Below are 19,611 nucleotides of genomic sequence, written 5' to 3' on the forward strand. Positions count from 1 at the left end.
TATTGCTCCGGTACCCGACCTCCTAGTGTTCTTGTGCATCAGTCGCTGAAAGTCAGCACGCAGGTACAGCAGGCAGTAAAGAAGGCAAATACTACTTGGACTTCATAGCAAGAGGATTTGAGTGTATAAATAGTGATGTTTTGCTGCAATTGTATAGGGCATTAATGAAGCCAAACCTGGAGTATTGTGTGCAGTTTTGGTGTTCTTATCTGAGGTGTGTTATACAGAGGGACAGTGCAGTGTGAACTGTGTGTTATACAGAGGGACAGTGCAGTGTGAACTGTGTGTTATACAGAGGGACAGTGCAGTATGAACTGTGTGTTATACAGAGGGACAGTGCAGTGTGAACTGTGTGTTATACAGAGGGACAGTGCAGTACGAACTGTATGTTATACAGAGGGACAGTGCAGTACGAACTGTGTGTTATACAGAGGGACAGTGCAGTGTGAACTGTATGTTATACAGAGGGACAGTGCAGTGTGAACTGTATGCTATACAGAGGGACAATGCAGTACGAACTGTATGTTATACAGAGGGACAGTGCAGTACGAACTGTATGTTATACAGAGGGACAGTGCAGTACGAACTGTATGTTATACAGAGGGACAGTGCAATACGAACTGTATGTTATACAGAGGGACAGTGCAGTGAGAGGTGTGTGTTATACAGAGGACAGTGCAGTGTGAGGTGTGTGTTATACAGAGGGACAGTGCAGTGTGAACTGTATGTTATACAGAGGGACAGTGCAGTATGAACTGTATGTTATACAGAGGGACAGTGCAGTGTGAACTGTATGCTATACAGAGGGACAGTGCAGTACGAACTGTATGTTATACAGAGGGACAGTGAAGTACGAACTGTATGTTATACAGAGGGACAGTGCAGTGTGAGGTGTGTGTTAAACAGAGGTGCAGTGTGAGCTATCTGTTATACAGAGGGACAGTGCAGTGCGAACTGTGTGATATACAGAGGGGCAGTGCAGTGTGAGCTATGTGTTATACAGAAGGACAGTACAGTGCGAACTGTGTGTTATACAGAGGGACAGTGAAGTACGAACTGTATGTTATACAGAGGGACAGTGCAGTGTGAGGTGTGTGTTAAACAGAGGTGCAGTGTGAGCTATCTGTTATACAGAGGGACAGTGCAGTGCGAACTGTGTGATATACAGAGGGGCAGTGCAGTGTGAGCTATGTGTTATACAGAAGGACAGTACAGTGCGAACTGTGTGTTATACAGAGGGGCAGTGCAGTATGAGGTGTGTGTTTTACAGAGGGACAGTGCAGTATGAGCTATCTTATACAGAGGGACAGTGCAGTGCGAAATGTGTGTTATATGGAGGGGCAGTGCAGTGTAAGGTGTTTAAATCAGAATGGGGTCAGGACTGTGTGTTGTAACTGCTGACATCTGTGTAATGTCTCTCCCTTCAGCCACAGGAAGCTGACGGACTGGGGAACAGATATTACACCTCTGGTTGGGGAGGAGCTGATGGTCGAGGTGCTGGATGAAGTCCCACTGTCGATGCACAACTTTGTAAGTCTGACACTGAGATCAGTGTTTGTCCGCTCATGGTTCCCGGTCAGACCATTCGTGGTCTGGTTGGTTGACGGTTACACTGCAGCGGAGGGAAAACTACTGTCCTTATTGAGCCCTGGGCATTCTCGTCCCTCCAGCCCCATGCTGTGATTCACTCTCGTGCCAAAGGAAATGGGGGACAGGTGCAATCCCCCTTTTGCCTCAGCCTTTCATTCACTTGTGTATATCTGAAGCACCTCACAGGCAATGAAGCTTGTGTGAAGTGTGCACGCAGCAAGATCCCACAAACAGCAATGTTCCGATTTCCCAGATAATCTGATTTTATTTTTCATGACGTTGTTTGCTGGCTAAATATTGGTCCCAAAGGTAACTGACACCCGTAACTGCAGCTATTTGTATTTATCTTGGATGTCCATTGGAGGCAATTCGGGACCTCTGCTTTGAAGTGTGGCGCCTCCTCAGGACTAATGGTCCGACAGTGCGGCGCTCCCTCATGCCTGACCCTCCGGCAGTGCGGCACTCCCTCATGCCTGACCCTCCGACAGTGCGGCGCTCCCTCATGCCTGACCCTCCGACAGTGCGGCACTCCCTCGGCACTGAACCTCTGACAGTCCAATGCTTCCTCAGCACTGACCCTCTGACAGGCCAGCGCTCCCTCAGCACTGACCCTCCGACAGTGTGGCGCTCCCTCAGCACTGATCCTCCGACAGTGCGGGACTCCCTCAGCACTGACCCTCCGACAGTCCAGCCCTCCCTCAGCACTGACCCTCTGACAGGCCTGTGCTCCCTCAGCACTGACCCTCTGATTGGGTCCCTCAGCGCTGACCCTCCGACAGTGTGGCGCTCCGTCAGCATTGACCCTTGTTGCACGTTTTACTTGAGTGTATTACGCGTTTTATTGGAGTGTATTAACACGCCTCCGTTTAAAGGCCGTGTGCTTAACACTATTACAGCTCTGTGTATGTAATTCTGCTCGGAGTCGCCAGGTGCCGTATTTAGACACCTCACAAGTATATCAAGGTCAGGTTCAAAGTAATAAATCTGTACACCGATTAGTAAGTTCAAACGATTGATATTTATTATAACCAATATAATAAATACACATGCATACGCTAAAGACTAATACTTATTTCTACTATTAAACGACTAAATACTTATCTAAGTAGGAACCAGCAAGGTCAGGGGACAAGGCCTTTGTTCCTTTCTGGACTGCACCTTCTGTTCACTAATAGTCTGCAAGAATATAAGCAATGCCTGGGTCACGTAGCGCGCATTGTTTTGGCACTTACTGAACGATGGCTGATGCTCAACGGCCGGTGATGAAAGACAGGATCTGGAGGCTGGGGTCGGAGTCAGGATGCAACAGCCTAGGCCGGAGTCTGGAAGCAACAGCAGATCTGGGCCGGAGTCTGGGAGCAACAGACCGAATCATGTGCTTGACCTTCTTTTTATAGGTCCTAGAGGTCCGTGCCCCTTGGGGCGGGCTCTTTCACCTGCTAGGTATCGATTGGGCCTTCTCCCAATCGATATTTTCCAAACCTCCCAATCTGAGGGTCGCTTCTCGATGGGTGGGGCGGTTTCTATGGTGCTTTGTGATGGATACTTATGGTGCCGTTTCGTCTGGGCGTCCACTCAAAGTATCCATTCAAACCTAAATGTTTCTATTGTGTGTGCCTGGATCTGGATCACCTCATTACTATGTAAATCGTTGTTGCCATTTACACCTTTAGCTGAGATCCTGCACCTGGCCATAAACTGGTTTCTGTACGTGCAGAATGCTAATTGTCCTTCTGCAAACTGCTTGTCCTTGCTAAGACTGTTTTCTCCCTGCAGCCTTAGCAGTTCTCCATTTTGCAGCCCAGTGTCCATCTTAGGTGGCTACATTCCCTCCTTGTGATTCTCACAATAAAATTGTGAAGGATCACCTATGCACGTTGCTTCGAGTGCTTCTGGGTGCCCTCTTTGGGTTCCCTGACCTCATCAAGTTCCTGGGCGTCTACTCTGTCTTTGACTATGGGAAGAAAAACATTTTATCTGACATTTCTACTTGGCGCTATGTCAAAGGGGACATGCATTACCAAAACCGGGAACCTCTACCTATCACAACTATTATCCTTATCCTTACTTTAAACATTTTATTACAGTCTAAAAACCTTATCCATTCGCACCACATTACATATCACTTCCTGACTCGGCAGTCGAGTTCAGGACAATATAATACATGGGTATCCTTTATTAACATAGTGCTTTATTCATTGAGGGGCTGGGGGGATTGGTGGAAACCGAAAATAGGGGATTGAACTCCATAGATGTTTGAGGGGCAGGAACGGGAGGCTCTCCTTTTCCACTTCCTCAACCTGAGGGTCTGTACAATTATGCAGAGGATTGCAATCACCAGCAGTGATTCAATCATGTATGACATGGAGTACCATGTCATAAATTTTGTGCACCAGGTCTGAACTTCGCTGATCAGAGCTGAGCACGGGGAAGTTGGTGTGAGGGAAACATTGACGGCGGGGGCTGTGGGGGAAACGTGACTCGCTTCCACACATACAAATATAACATTTAACAGTAATAGGTAGGCTTCCATCTTGGTCTTCTCTTCGTTCTCTTTCTCTTCCTCCTGTATGGCCGATCCTTGCTGTGAACCCTCTTTCGTCCTTCGAAAGCTATGGGATCAAGCACAGTATCTGTCAATACACAGTTTAATATCCGTACTTGTTAGTGTATCTGTCCTCTAATTCCAATTGACCCATTAAAATGACTGGCCAAGTCACACCCTGTGACTCCCCTCATTTTTTTTTTTCAAAGCGAATTTTAGGAACAGAATACACATAACAACTTTCCTCCTGCGAGCCGTCTCGCAGGCTTTGCTAATTTACCATCCGAATGTTCCTGGATGTAAATAGCATGTGGGATGGCGGCCTAAGGGCTACCTAACGAAAAATGAAAACAAATTTGGAACGAAAGGTCGAATGGGTTGCGTATGGGCCGCTACGGGTAAGATTTGAATGGGATCCCCGGGTAAGGCGTGCTGTGCCGTACCCGAGCTTGGCTGACCAAAGTGGGTTCTCAGACAGGGCGGGTCCTCAGTGCCGTTTGTCCACTGCCTGAGTAACCTGGAATAAACGGGCAAGAATGTGTTTACCGTGGGTTTACAGCCTCTATTCACCGAATAGAGGGGCACCTAAAAACAAGGGAGGAGCCAAGATGCTCCAACATCTGAAAACAGTGAACTGAGGTTCTCAGAGATTTCAGCAGAGAAACTTAGTGTGCGTGTAAGGCAGTCACAAGCCTTACAGCTGAAAAGATCTCCAATCAAACCATTGGGTTGGGAACCGAAGTTCTCAAAGGTATCTGCGGACAAGCTAAAGTGCGTGCGAGGTGGTCACAATCTTTTCAGCTGAAAAGAAGGTGTCCAACCTCCAACTGAACCAATAACATTAAAACAAACAAACATAAACTCACAAACAAAACATACGTGCAGGTTCCATCAGAAAGGATATCGCTTCCCTCAAGCGGTTCCTATTTTACATCATCTGGACACCTCACTTTTTCTCTGCCTCTGTGAACAGGGTCACAAAGGGGTTGCCGTATCGGGATTCAGACACCGTGTCGTCCTGCTCTCCCGGATCCCACACCCTTGTGTGGATCAGGCATGCAATTTTGTAATTGTGTGACCGGGGGTCACTTTTGTCATTACGGACAAGTCTGTACGAATTGTCCCTGTGCCAAAGTGTTGGGTCTAAACTTGAATGGGCATTGTCGGGGTCGGGTGGTGGGTCTGGATATTTGATATAGGTGACTTCCATGGGGTCACTGGAGTCGGGGTCATAGTCGCTGCAGTGTGGGCTGTAGGGTTGTGTGCTGTGGCTGTCCTCAGAGTCAGTGTCTGTATCGCTGCCTCTGCTGCGGCAGCTTGTGGGCGTTTCGGGGCGTGGTCTGTTGAGGTCAGTGGGCGGAGTCGTGGGCGAGTCCGATGAAGAACTGGTCTGTGAGGGGGATGGTGGAAACGTGTCTCTAGTGGGCGGGGCGAGGTGTTCTGCTGCGTCTAGCAGGACATGGTGTGCATGGTTAGACTGTTCCATATGCCTTTAGCTGGTTAATATGGAACCACGCGGTCTTTCCATTGGGGTATTTTATCCTGTAAACTGAGGGGCTAATTTTGTCCGAAATTGAATACGGGCCGGAATATTTTGGTGCCAAAAAACTGCTGGGATTATATACAGATAGCATTACCTGTTGCCCAACCTGGAATTCTGTGGGGTGTACGTTCTTATTAAAGCAGGCTGTGCGTTGTCTGCGTCGTTTCCCTAGTTGAACTGCGGCTGCGATCTGTGCAGACCTCACAGTCTCAACTAGGTCTTTAACAGCTTTCTCATGGGTGAGGGCCGTCACTTCGGGGCTAGTCATGTCCAGTCCTAAAAGGAATTCTGTACCTTTCATAGGGCGTCCGGTCATGAGTGTGTGTGGGGTGAAACCTGGAGATGTGGAAACCGTATTTCGGATAAACATGAGTGCAAATGGGAGTACTGAATCCCATGTAGAATTGTTCTCTTGAACCATTTTCCTAAGGGTCGATTTTAGTGTCCGATTCATGCGCTCTACAATCCCGCTGGACTGTGGGTGATACGCAATATGAAAATTTTGTTTGATGCCGAATATGGTCAGGACGTTCTTCATGACACGTCCTGTGAAGTGAGATCCCTGGTCCGAATCAATACTTCTAGGTAAACCCCATCTCGTGAAGATGTGGTGGGTCAGGATCTTTGCAGCTGTCTTAGCTGTATTCGTTCTTGAGGGGAATGCCTCTACCCATTTGGTAAAGGTATCAATTACTACCAGCACGTATTTATAGCCATTCCTACAAGGGGGCAATGGTCCTATAAAGTCGATCTGGAGGTTTGTCCAGGGGCCATTAACTGGTCGAGTATGCCAAAGCTGTGCCTTTTTGGAATACCTCTCCGGGTTATTCTGGGCGCAAATAAGGTAATTCTCAATGTAATGGGTTACATCGGTCCTTAGGTTAGGCCACCAACAGAGCTGCCTGAGGTGCCTCGTGGTCGTGTCGATTCCTTGATGTCCGTGTCCGTCATGGAACAAGGCAATCATTTGGTTTCTGTCCTGCTGCGGGACCACATAAAGCTGGTCCTTGATGATCACACCCTCATGTGTGGTCAGAGCGTGTCTAAACTTATCATACTGAGGCACAAAGTTGCCTTTAAAAATCTCCCTGAGATCCTCATCCTGTTTCTGTGCTTCTGTTAAATCCTTAATGTCAGTCTGTGAGACTTGAACTGCGCTCACAGGGGCGCTAGCTGGTGCGCTAGCTGGGGGTGTCCAAAAGTGTCCTCGCCTGGAACCTGCTTTAGCCAGTGCGTCGGCTTTTACATTCCCAGGGGGGGATGACCTATGGTGGCTTCTAACTTTTATAATGCCAAAAGTCCTATCCTTTGCTTTGTCTAGGATGTGGCGGAGTAAAGGGGCTGATGGAAGGGGTTTCCCATCTGCGGAGACAAAACCTCGTGTCCTCCACAGGGGTAGAAAATCTGTCAGACTGTTGCAGACATATAGACTGTCCGAGTATATGTCCGCCGGGCTGGGGAAAGAATCGGGGTGGTCCACTATATAAGCTATGGCCGCGAGCTCTGCTGCCTGCGCGCCTAAGTGACCTGGCAATTTTAAAGCGCGTCCTCGACATAGATGCCGCAACCAGTGATACGCTCACCATCTAAAACCGTGGATGAACCGTCCACGTATATCCTTAGTGGGCCACACGTGTCTGTGTGTTGGGGGCTTTGTCTTGGGTTCCCTATCTTCTTGGGGGGTGTCTTCGTGTTGTGTAGGGGTGCTACAATTTCACATTCATGGGGCTGTCCTGGATATTGGAGGTTGTCGGCTAAAAATGTGTGTGTCCGGGTCCGTTTCACCGTAATGTCGCCTCCTTGTAAAAGTAGTGTCCACCTAGCTGCCCTAATCTGGCTAACTGAACCGTCCTTCAGTCGACCGTCTAGGAGTAACTGTGTGGGGGTGTGCTCGGTCAAAATGGTGATGGGGTTGAGTCAGGTGATGTAGGAGAAGTATTGCACTGCCCAGAAAACTGCAAGGAGGTGCCTCTCGCAGGCTGAAAATCCTTGTTCCACTGGGTCTAAAAGTCGGGAGGCATAAGCCACTGGTCTTAGCTGCTCGTGCCGTTCCTGAAGTAACACGGCCGAGAGGGTCAGATCTGTGCTCGCTACCTCTATTGCATAGGGGAGAGTTGGTCTGGGACTTGCAGCGCGGGTGCTGCGCTAAGGGCTTTCTTTAACTCCTCCACAGCCTCTGTGTGCTGCGGAAGCCATTCCCAGGGGGCTCCTTAAGGAGGTCTGAGAGTGGGGCTGCCTTTGTCGCGAATCCGTCGATGTGGTTCCGACAATAACCAACCAGTCCTAAGAACGACCGGAGGGCTGAAACATTCTGGGGAAGGGGCAATTTGACAATCGAATCAATTCTTTTGAATTCGATCTCGCGTTTGCCGTGTGTGATGACTGTACCCAAATACATCACTTTATTTTCCAAAATCTGGGCCTTTCTTGGGTTAACTTTACATCCAATCTCGGTTAAAAGTTCCAGGAGCTCGGCCAGAAGCGTAATGTGCTCTGCCTTTGTGTCTGTCTGCAGTAGTAGGTCGTCCACATACTGTACCAGACATTCGGGGCGGGAAAATTTTTCTAAACCATTCGCCAGCTGTTGGTGGAAAATGGAGGGGGAATTGTGGAATCCTTGTGGAAGGCATGTCCACGTATACTGTTGTGCTTTGAAAGTGAAGGCAAATTTGTACTGGCACGCCTTTGCCAATGGGATTGACCAGAAGCCGTTGCTAATGTCCAATACCGTGAAATATTTGGAGTTGAGTCCCTGTTTGAGCATGGTCTCGGGACTTGTTGCTACCGTGGGGGCTACTGCTGGGGTTACTTTGTTGAGCTCCCGATAATCAATGGTCAGACGCCATGATCCGTCGGGCTTTCTCACTGGCCAAATAGGGGCATTATTGGTGGAGGCTACTGTTCTAAGTACCCCTTGCTCCAATAAGCTACCTATTACCTTCTCTATTTCTCCCTCTGCTTCTAGGGGAAATCTGTATTGTTTCTGTGGTCGGGGGTCAGGTCCGGTAACGTGAATTTGTCCAGTCATTCTGCCGCAGTCGTGCCGGTGACTGGCAAATGCTGTCCTGTGTTTGTGTAATACTGCCTTTACTTGTCTGTCCGTGTTTAATGTAGTCAGGTCAAATGAATAGTCGCCTACTGCGCTAATCCGATTAGCGTACTCTCCTACTGTGAGAGTAGCGGGTGCTCTGTCTGATCTCGCCATTCGCCAGACACACTGGTTAACTGGGTCGAACGACAGGCTATGGGCATTCATAAAATCTATCCCCAGTATGTGTTCTGCTGTCCGGGGAAGATTTACTAAAACGACGGGGTGTTTGGTGGAAATGTTCCCTAGCTGGATTGCTACGGGTGCTGTAATGTGTCCCTGCTGCGAGTGTCCTGTGAAACCGCTAAGTGTGATGATGGAGGTGGTCGGCCACGTGTCTGCCTGTGCCGTGGTGGTGGAATTAATCGTGGTGCGGGACCCTCCTGTGTCCCAAAGTAACTCTATGCGCTTCCCTCTAACCTTAGCTGTGACTACCGGTCTTCCGGATTGATCCCAAAGAGTGTCACAGACCCAAGTGGGGGAGCCCGAACACCGTCAGTCCGTCCTGTCCACATTGGTCTGTCCTGACTGTATCCCTATGCTATGGATCGGCTTTGCTTTGTTTCTATTCAGAGTGCCTGTCTGCTGGTCTCTCTGTGATCTCTGGGGTGCATTGCATTCCTTAGCCCAATGTCCTAACTGGCCACAGTTGTAGCATTCCTGCGACTTCTGTGGAGGGCTGTTCTTTCCTTCATTTACCCATGCGGGGTTTTGGTGCGCTCTCACTGCCTGAATGTCCGCTGCAGCCTGAGCTTCTTCTGGGGACTTTACTTTGCCTCTGCCCTGAACTGATTGCTCCCAAGCGCGGGACAATCTTTTCAGGACCCATTTCTCATTATGGGCCTCTTCTGAGGGGTCATAACTGTTGCAAGCACCCTGTCCTGCATCTGTGGCATGGGAAATTATGGTGCGCGTCCATTTAACCATGTTTTCACGGTTCAAATGGGCTCTATTTAAATCGCCGAAAACTGCGTTAAAATGGATCCACAGCCTTCCTGCAAATGCTGTGGGGTGCTCGGTTTTCTTTTGTCGGCACTTGTTAAGTCCTTCGACTGGGTCACCTCGGTTATACCCTATGGCATCTAAAATGGAGGTGTGCATTTCCTCTAGGGTGCCTCCGCCAACGTTCTGTGGGTCGGGGGGGGCTGCTACAACCGATTGGTCTAAGCTCAGAACCGTGAGCTTAACCTGCTCTCTCTCGTCCAGGCCGTACATGGTTGCCTGCTGTTTCACTTTCGCGAAAAACTGGTGGGGGTCTGCGGTGGGGAGAAACGGAGTGATCTTCTCACACGCGTCCCTGAGTTGGGTTACAGTTAAGTGGGTGGTGTAGGTGATATCGGGTGCGCCTTCTGTGGTCGCTTTCCTTTGGGTGGTGACTGGATTCATTGGTGCGGTAACTATCTGATCTGTGGGGGGTTGGGGTGCTTGTCTTTTCTGCTGCGCTGCTGGCGTACATGTTCCCTGAACATAACGCTGCGCTGTCTCGCTTAATTTCTTCCAGTCTGGGGCATTCTCCTCATCTAACTGCGTTCCAAAGGTGCTTTGGAACCCATCAAAGCAGCGATTGCAGCTCCGCAATCTGCTTCCTGCATTTTGCATGGTCTACTGTACTCTGTCTTTGTTCTGTGGTGGCAGCATGGAGTGCTCTTAAAGCTACCTTTAGGTCAGAGCATTGCCTCTGCAAAGCCTCTACCTGCTTCTCTGATTCTTCTCTTATCAGGACGGCACGTTGCACGTCCTGATAGGCCTTTTCATACTGGGTCTGGGAACTGCTGAGATGGGCTAGACAAGACTGATGTGCCCTCTTGGCATCATCCACCTCTCTACCTTTCTCTGCCAGCTTCCCTCTAAGTTCCATATTCTCTTTCTCGATGTCCCTGACATCCACTTTACTCATCCGATTTCTCTCTTCTAATTCTGCCCGGAGCGTCTGAACGACCTCCTCTGTGCCTCGCAATTGTGCCAAACAGGACACGATTGCCATCGGCTTGCGTGCTTTACTAAGGTTTTTCTTATGAATTTGAGAGAGGTTCTCCCATCAAGTATGTCCTATACTTCCGGGACCTTTCTCCTCATTCATACAGAACTCTTTCCAAAGGGGCCATCCCTTTCCTTGCAGATACTTGCGGAGTTCCAGCTCCCACACGGGACACTGACCTACTCGGCTACTGCTAGTCGCTGCGACCACAAACCGTTCTGGGTTCATGAGGCGTTCCATTGCCTGCATGGCCATTTTCTCTGACTCACTTAAATTTGGAACAGGGGGTGTTGAGGTTATGTCTCACGAAACGGGTAAGGCTTACGCTATGTTCCGTTCACAAAACTCCCGAAAGTTTGTCGCAACAAAAATGCTTTCAGGTTTTCCTTACAACCCTGTTAGTACGCATGCTCAAAACACACTTCCGAATTACGTTTATTCATTTGAACACCTTGATTACTTGTGATTTCTTTTCTTTTCTTTACTCAGATTTCTAATTCAAATTTCAGGGTCCTCGACGGAGTGGGGGTGCCACTTGTAACCGCGTCCCGTCAGGATGTCGCCACTAAATGTTGCACGTTTTACTTGAGTGTATTACGCGTTTTATTGGAGTGTATTAACACGCCTCCGTTTAAAGGCCGTGTGCTTAACACTACTACAGCTCTGTGTATGTAATTCTGCTCGGAGTCGCCAGGTGCCGTATTTAGACACCTCACAAGTATATCAAGGTCAGGTTCAAAGTAATAAATCTGTACACCGATTAGTAAGTTCAAACGATTGATATTTATTACAACCAATATAATAAATACACATGCATACGCTAAAGACTAATACTTATTTCTACTATTAAATGACTAAATACTTATCTAAGTAGGAACCAGCAAGGTCAGGGGACAAGGCCTTTGTTCCTTTCTGGACTGCACCTTCTGTTCACTAATAGTCGGCAAGAGTATAAGCAATGCCTGGGTCACGTAGCGAGCGTTGTTTTGGCACTTACTGAATGATGGCTGATGCTCAATGGCCGGTGATGAAAGACAGGATCTGGAGGCTGGGGTCGGAGTCAGGATGCAACAGCCTAGGCCGGAGTCTGGAAGCAACAGCAGATCTGGGCCGGAGTCTGGGAGCAACAGACCGAATCATGTGCTTGACCTTCTTTTTATAGGTCCTAGAGGTCCGTGCCCCTTGGGGCGGGCTCTTTCACCTGCTAGGTATCGATTGGGCCTTCTCCCAATCGATATTTTCCAAACCTCCCAATCTGAGGGTCGCTTCTCGATGGGTGGGGCGGTTTCTATGGTGCTTTGTGATGGATACTTATGGTGCCGTTTCGTCTGGGCGTCCACTCAAAGTATCCATTCAAACCTAAATGTTTCTATTGTGTGTGCCTGGATCTGGATCACCTCATTACTATGTAAATCGTTGTTGCCATTTACACCTTTAGCTGAGATCCTGCACCTGGCCATAAACTGGTTTCTGTACGTGCAGAATGCTAATTAGCCTTCTGCAAACTGCTTGTCCTTGCTAAGACTGTTTTCTCCCTGCAGCCTTAGCAGTTCTCCATTTTGCAGCCCAGTGTCCATCTTAGGTGGCTATACCCTCCAATCGCGCGGTGCTCCCTCAGCACTGACCCTCCGACAGTCCAGCCCTCCCTCAGCACTGACCCTCTGACAGGCCTGCGTTCCCTCAGCACTGACCCTCTGACAGGCCTGCGTTCCCTCAGCACTAACCCTCTGATTGGGTAGCGCTCCCTCAGCACTGACCCTCGGACAGTGCAGCGCTCCCTCAGCACTGACCCTCCAACAGCGCGGTGCTCCCTCAGCACTGACCCTCCGACAGTCCAGCATTCCCTCAGCACTGACCCTCTGACAGGCCTGCGCTCCCTCAGCACTGACCCTCTGATTGGGTAGCGCTCCCTCAGCACTTACCCTCCGACAGTGTGGCCTCAGTACTGACCCTCTGATGGGTAGCGCTCCCTCAGTACTGATCCTCTGATGGGTAGCGCTCCCTCAGTACTGACCCTCTGATGGGTAGCGCTCCATCAGTACTGACCCTCTGATGGGTAGCGCTCCCTCAGTACTGATCCTCTGAAGATGCGGCGCTTCCTCAGTACTGACCCTCTGACAGTGCGACGCTCCCTCAGGACTAACTCCCAACAGTGCAGTGCTCTTACAGCCCTGTCACTCGGTAATACAGCTCTCACACGGCACTCACCCTCTGACTGTGCGACACACCCTCACTACTGACCCTCTGACAGTGCAACACTCCTGCAGCCCTGACACTCGGGACAGTGCGGCACCCGCCTCAGTATGAACTCTCTGACAGGGCTGTGCTCCCTCAGTACTGTCCCACCAACATTGCGGCACTCCCTCAGCCCTCAGCAGTGACCCTCCGACAGTATGTGTACACGTAAATACACGCAAGCGTGTATCCCACAATATGCACACAAGTGTGTACCCCAAAGTGTACAGACCAACAATACCAACTCCCAATACTTCCAGCTGCACAGGGGCACCAGACAAGGATGCCCACTGTCCCCGCTGCTGTTCGCACTAGCAATTGAACCGCTAGCAATCGCGCTCAGGGCAGCAAAAAATTGGAGGGGGATCCGAAGGGGAGGTAGAGAGCACAGAGTCTCACTCTATGCGGATGATCTGCTCCTCTATATCTCGGACCCACAAAGCAGCATGGACGGAATCATCGCGCTCCTGAAAGAGTTTGGAGCCTTCTCGGGCTACAAACTCAACATGAGCAAAAGTGAGATCTTCCCAGTACACCCGCAAGGGGGGGGGGGGGGGGCGGCACTAAAGGGGCTGCCGTTCAAACAAGCCCGACATAAATTCCGCTACCTGGGGATCCAAATAGCCCATGACTGGAAAGGGATCCACAAATGGAACCTCACCAGCCTGACGGAGGAAGTTAAAAAGGACCTGCAAAGATGGAACACACTCCCGCTCTCCCTCGCGGGGAGAGTTCAGACGATCAAAATGAACGTACTGCCCAGGTTCCTCTTCCTGTTTAGATCCATTCCGATCTACATCCCCAAGGCCTTTTTCAAAGCGCTGGACAAACTCATCATGGCGTTCGTATGGGGGGGTAAAAATGCTAGGATCCCAAAGAAGGTCTTACAAAAAACAAAAACCAGGGGAGGGTTAGCCCTCCCGAATCTACAATTCTACCACTGGGCAGCAGCAGCCGAGCGAGTAAGGGGATGGATCCAGGAGCCAGAAGCTGAGTGGGTGCGTGCGGAGGAGGCCTCCTGCATGGGAACCTCCCTTCGGGCCCTCGCCACGGCAGCACTCCCATCCCCACCCAAAAAACACTCCAGCAGCCCAGTGGTGACAGCCACCCTCCAATCCTAGAACCAACTGCGGCAGCAACTTGGCCTGACCAAAATGTCGAACAGGGCTCCCATCTGCAACAACCATAGGTTCAAACCAGCACTGACCGACGCCACCTTCAAAAGGTGGAGGCAGGACGGGGGGACACTGACAGTCAGGGACCTATACACGGACGACAGGATCGCAACACTGGACGAACTGACAGAGAAATTTCAGCTAGCTGGGGGGAACGAGCTACGGTACCTGCAGCTCAAAAACTTCCTACGAAAGGAGACAAGGACGTACCCCCAACCGCCACGACAGACACTACTGGAAGACCTACTGGACGCAAGTATCCTAGAGAAAGGGAACTGTAGTGACATGTATGACCGACTGGTAGATAGGGACGACACCGTACTGGACGCAACAAGGAGGAAATGGGAGGACGACCTGGGGATGGAGATCGGGTGGGGACTCTGGAGCGAAGCACTGCATAGGGTCAACTCCACCTCCACGTGCGCAAGGCTCAGCCTGACGCAACTAAAAGTGGTACATAGAGCCCACTTAACAAGAACCCGTATGAGTAGGTTCTTCCCGGAGGTGGAAGACAGATGTGAACGGTGCCAAAGAGGCCCGGCCAACCACGCCCACATGTTCTGGTCTTGCCCCAGACTCGTGGAGTACTGGACAGCCTTCTTCGAGGTTATGTCCAAAGTGGTGGGAGTGAGGGTGGAGCCATGCCCGATAGTGGCGGTCTTCGGGGTTTCAGAACAGCCAGATCTATTCCTGGGGAGGAGGGCAGACGCCCTTGCCTTTGCCTCCCTGATCGCCCGCCGTAGAATCCTGTTTGGCTGGCGGTCAGCAGCACCGCCCAGAGCTGCGGACTGGCTGTCCGACCTCTCGGAATCTCTCCAAATGGAGAAAATCAAATTTGCCATCCGAGGGTCGGACGACGGCTTCCACAGAACGTGGGAGCCATTCATGCAACTGTTCCGGGACCTATTTGTGGCCAATGTACAAGAGGAAGAATAGTCGGGGGAAGGTAGCGGGAGGGGGGGGGGGGCTACAGGTTCGTTACGGGGGTTCGATGGCTAGCTAAGGCCCAAAACCAAACTAAATAAACATGTTGAGGGGGGGGGGGGGGGGGGGGGGGGGCGCAGTTACTACTACGAAGATGCTTACCTGTAAATATGTATGTTAATTTTTGCTTGTTTGTTTTTTTTCTTTTTTCTTTCTCCTAACAATTTGTAATTTGTTCAATATAAAATATGAAAACTGAATAAAAACATTTATAAAAAAAAAAAAGTGTGTACCCCATGCGAGTGTGCACCCCACATCTGTATACCCTCTTCTGTGCACCCCACGTTTATATACACACCTGTGTGTGCCTCATGTGTATATGCATGCGTATGTGTGCCCCATGCATATATGCACGTGTGTACTCACACATATGTATACCGAGTGCGTGCACAAGCACCTTTTTTGTGGTTTGCCTGCACACGTACCAGTATGCTCAGTGTGCACGCCCATGCACGTGTGTCCAATGTGGGTGCCCAAGCAAGTATTGTGCCCATGCACACGTATGTGCAGTATGGGTGCCCACGCATCTCTCTGTAGTATTGAGTACTCTGGATGATTGAAATCCCCCATCCAGAGTACATTCTGCATCCTTGCTGTCTTTGGTGCTTAATCCAGGCGTTGTTCAACATGATGGAGTTCTGATTCATCATGGATGACATGTGGAAATCGGCATGAGGTTTCCTTGCCCATGTTCGACCTGGTGCAGTGAGACTTCATCGGGTCCTGATTTGATGTTCAGTACTGCCAGAGCAGACCCCCTCAAATGTGTAGCACAGCCGGCTCTTCTGCTGGCGTGGACCGTGCAGGGATGGTAATAGAACATAGAACAGTACAGCACAGAACAGGCCCTTCGGCCCTCGATGTTGTGCCGAGCAATGATCACCCTACTCAAACCCACGTATCCACCCTATACCCGTAACCCAACAACCTCCCCCTTAACCTTACTTTTTAGGACGCTACGGGCAATTTAGCATGGCCAATCCACCTAACCCGCACATCTTTGGACTGTGGGAGGAAACCGGAGCACCCGGAGAAAACCCACGCACACAGGGGGAGGACGTGCAGACTCCACACAGACAGTGACCCAGCCGGGAATCGAACCTGGGACCCTGGAGCTGTGAAGCATTTATGCTAACCACCATGCTACCGTGCTGCCCCCAGTGGAGTCTGGTAGCTATATGGCTGTGCTTCACTAGTCTGTGAGACAGCTCTCCCAATTTTGGCATAAGCCCGCCAGAACTTTGTGCGGAGGACTTTGCAGGGCCGACAGTTGTGTTTGCCATAGATATTTCCTGCGCCTGGGTGGATGCCGGGTGGTCCACTTGGTTCCTTCCCCTTTTTGTTTTCTTTCTGGCGGTTTGTTTCAACTGAGTGACTTGCCAATTCAGAAGCATTTACCAGTCAATTATATTGCCGGGTAAAGATAGCAGGAATCGTCCCCTAAAGGACTTTAGTGAATCAAATGAGCTTTGGAGCCGTCAACAGCGGTTTCATCGTCATCATTAGACTTATTCCAGATTTTTAGCGAATTTAAATTTCACCGTTACCGGATTCAAACCCGGGTTCGCAGAGCATTACCCAGGGTCTCTTAATTACTAGTCCCGTGACCATGCCACCACCTCCCCAGTATGTGTGTGCAGACATGGTATCCGTGTGCAGACATGGTATCCGTGTGCAGACATGGTATCCGTGTGCAGACATGGTATCCGTGTGTAGAGATAGTGCCTGTGTGTGTGCATAGTGAGGGAAAATTTTAAATGTCCAATTCACCCAACATCAGATCTTTCGGGACTTGTGGGAGGAAACCGGAGCGTCCGGAGGAGACGCATGCAGACACCGGGAGTATGTGCAGACTCCATGCAGACAGTGATCCAAGCCGGGAATTGAACCTGGGACCCTGGAGCTGTGAAGCAAGAGTGCTAACTACTGTGCTACTGTGCTACCCTTATGACGCTAGTAAAGATTATTACTCGTGTCCTTGTGTAAGCACAGTGCCTGCGTGTGTGCACAGTGGCCACGTGTGTGGACAGTGCCCGCATGTGTGGACAGTGCCCGCGTGTGTGCACAGTGCCCACGTGTGAGCATAATGCCTGTGTGGAGGGATAGTGCCCGTGTGTAGGGACAGTGCCCGTGTTTAGAGATAGTGGCAGTGTGTAGGCCTCATGCTCGTGTTTGCGCATAGTGCTCTGTGTAGGCATAACGCATGTGTTTGTGCGTAGATCCTTTGTGTAGGGATAGTGCCGGTGTGTAGGCATATTTCCAGTGTGCGGATCAGTTCCCGTGTGCAGGATTAGTGCCCGTGTGTAGGCATATGCCTGTGCGTGCGCATAGTGCCTGTGTGTAGGCATGGTGCCCATCTGTAGGCTTGGTACTGTGTGTACATATAGTGTCGGTGTATGTGCATCTTGCCAGTGTGTAGGGATCCTGCCCGTGTGAGGGCAGCATGGTAGCATTGTGGATAGCGCAATTGCTTCACAGCTCCAGGGTCCCAGGTTCGATTCCGGCTTGGGTCACTGTCTGTGCGGAGTCTGCACATCATCCCCGTGTGCGTGGGTTTCCTCCGGGTGTTCCGGTTTCCTCCCACAGTCCAAAGATGTGCAGGTTAGGTGGATTGGCCATGATAAATTGCCCTGAGTGTCCAAAATGGCCCTTAGTGTTGGGTGGGGTTACTGGGTTATGGGGATAGGGTGGAGGTGTTGACCTTGGGTAGGGTGCTCTTTCCAAGATCCGGTGCAGACTCGATGGGCCGAATGGCCTCCTTCTGCACTGTAAATTCTATATGTGTAGTTGTAGTACCTGTGTGTACGTATAGTGCCGGTGTATGTGCATTGTGCCTGGATGTGCGATTAGTGCCTGTGTATGCACACAGTGCTGGTGTATAGGGATAGTGCAAGTGTGTGCACATAGTGCCTGTGTGTAGGCTTGGTACTGTGTGTACATATAGTGTCGGTGTATGTGCATCTTGCCAGTGTGTAGGGATCCTGCCCGTGTGTAAGCATAGTGCTTGTGTGTGGGCATAGTGCTTGTGTGTGGGCATAGTGCCCGTGTGTGCATAGTGCCCGTGTGTGCATAGTACCTGTGTGTACGCATAATGTCCATGTGTGCATAATGCCTGTGTGTGCATAGTGCCCATGTGTGTGCATAGTGCCCGTGTGTGTGCATAGTGCCCATGTGTGTGCATAGTGCCCGTGTGTGTGCATAGTGCCCATGTGTGTGCATAGTGCCCGTGTGTGTGCATAGTGCCCGTGTGTGCATAGTGCCCGTGTGTGCGCATAATGCCCGTGTGTGTGCATAGTGCCTGTGTGTGCATAGTGCCTGTGTGTGTGCATAGTGCCTGTGTGTGTGCATAGTGCCTGTGTGTGTGCATAGTGCCTGTGTGTGTGCATAGTGCCCGTGTGTGCGCATAATGCCCGTGTGTTTGCATAATGCCCGTGTGTGTGCATAGTGCCTGTGTGTGTGCATAGTGCCTGTGTGTGCATAGTGCCTGTGTGTGTGCATAGTGCCTGTGTGTGTGCATAGTGCCCGTGTGTGCATAGTGCCCGTGTGTGTGCATAGTGCCCGTGTGTGTGCATAGTGCCTGTGTGTGCATAGTGCCCGTGTGTGCATAGTGCCTGTGTGTGTGCATAGTGCCCGTGTGTGTGCATAGTGCCCGTGTGTGTGCATAGTGCCCGTGTGTGTGCATAGTGCCCGTGTGTGTGCATAGTGCCCGTGTGTGTGCATAGTGCCCGTGTGTGTGCATAGTGCCCGTGTGTGTGCATAGTGCCTGTGTGTGCATAGTGCCTGTGTGTGCAGAGTGCCCGTGTGTGTGCATAGTGCCCGTGTGTGTGCATAGTGCCCGTGTGTGTGCATAGTGCCCGTGTGTGTGCATAGTGCCCGTGTGTGGGCATAGTGCCCGTGTGTGGGCATAGTGCCCGTGTGTGTGCATAGTGCCCGTGTGTGTGCATAGTACCCGTGTGTGTGCATAGTGCCCGTGTGTGTGCATAGTGCCCGTGTGCGCACATAGCGCCGGTGTGTAGGCATAGTACCCGTGTGTGGGCATAGTGCCCGTGTGTGGGCATAGTACCCGTGTGTGCGCATATTATCACCTGATTTTTCGTACTCGCACATTGGGTCTCTCCTGATGAAGGAGCTGTGTTCTGAAAGCTAGTGATTCCAAATAAACTTGTTGGGACTTTAACCTGGTGTTATAAGACTTCTTACTTTTATAGTATGTGTGTGCATGGATACAGGGTAGCGAGAACATTAGTGTGTGTATATGCAATGAGTACATGTGTGACCACAGTACGATGTGAGGTACCCGGGTAGGGTGCTGGTGCCAGTCTCACCCAGCCCAGACTGAGCAATCAAATGATGATGCAGTAACTCAACTGATGCTTATTCACCTGCTGCAGGTGCGGAAGACCTTCTTCAACTTGGCGTTCTGCGACTTCTGCCTGAAGTTTCTGTTCCATGGCTTCCGCTGTCAGACCTGTG

At 50.6% G+C, this 19,611-nt stretch overlaps 1 protein-coding gene across 1 annotated transcript in view; it reads left to right on the plus strand.

Annotated features, from left to right (window-relative positions):
- Positions 1-19,611, plus strand: part of LOC119955917 (serine/threonine-protein kinase A-Raf-like) — a 123,648-nt gene that overhangs the window by 25,632 nt on the left and 78,405 nt on the right. The window contains exons 5-6 of the mRNA XM_038782575.1: positions 1,428-1,530; positions 19,530-19,608. Coding sequence (XP_038638503.1) covers positions 1,428-1,530; positions 19,530-19,608 — 182 coding nt within the window. The remainder of the gene's footprint in view (positions 1-1,427; positions 1,531-19,529; positions 19,609-19,611) is intronic.

Source organism: Scyliorhinus canicula, chromosome 21 (assembly GCF_902713615.1).
Source record: "Scyliorhinus canicula chromosome 21, sScyCan1.1, whole genome shotgun sequence".
In the NCBI taxonomy this organism is placed as follows: Eukaryota; Metazoa; Chordata; class Chondrichthyes; order Carcharhiniformes; family Scyliorhinidae; genus Scyliorhinus; species Scyliorhinus canicula.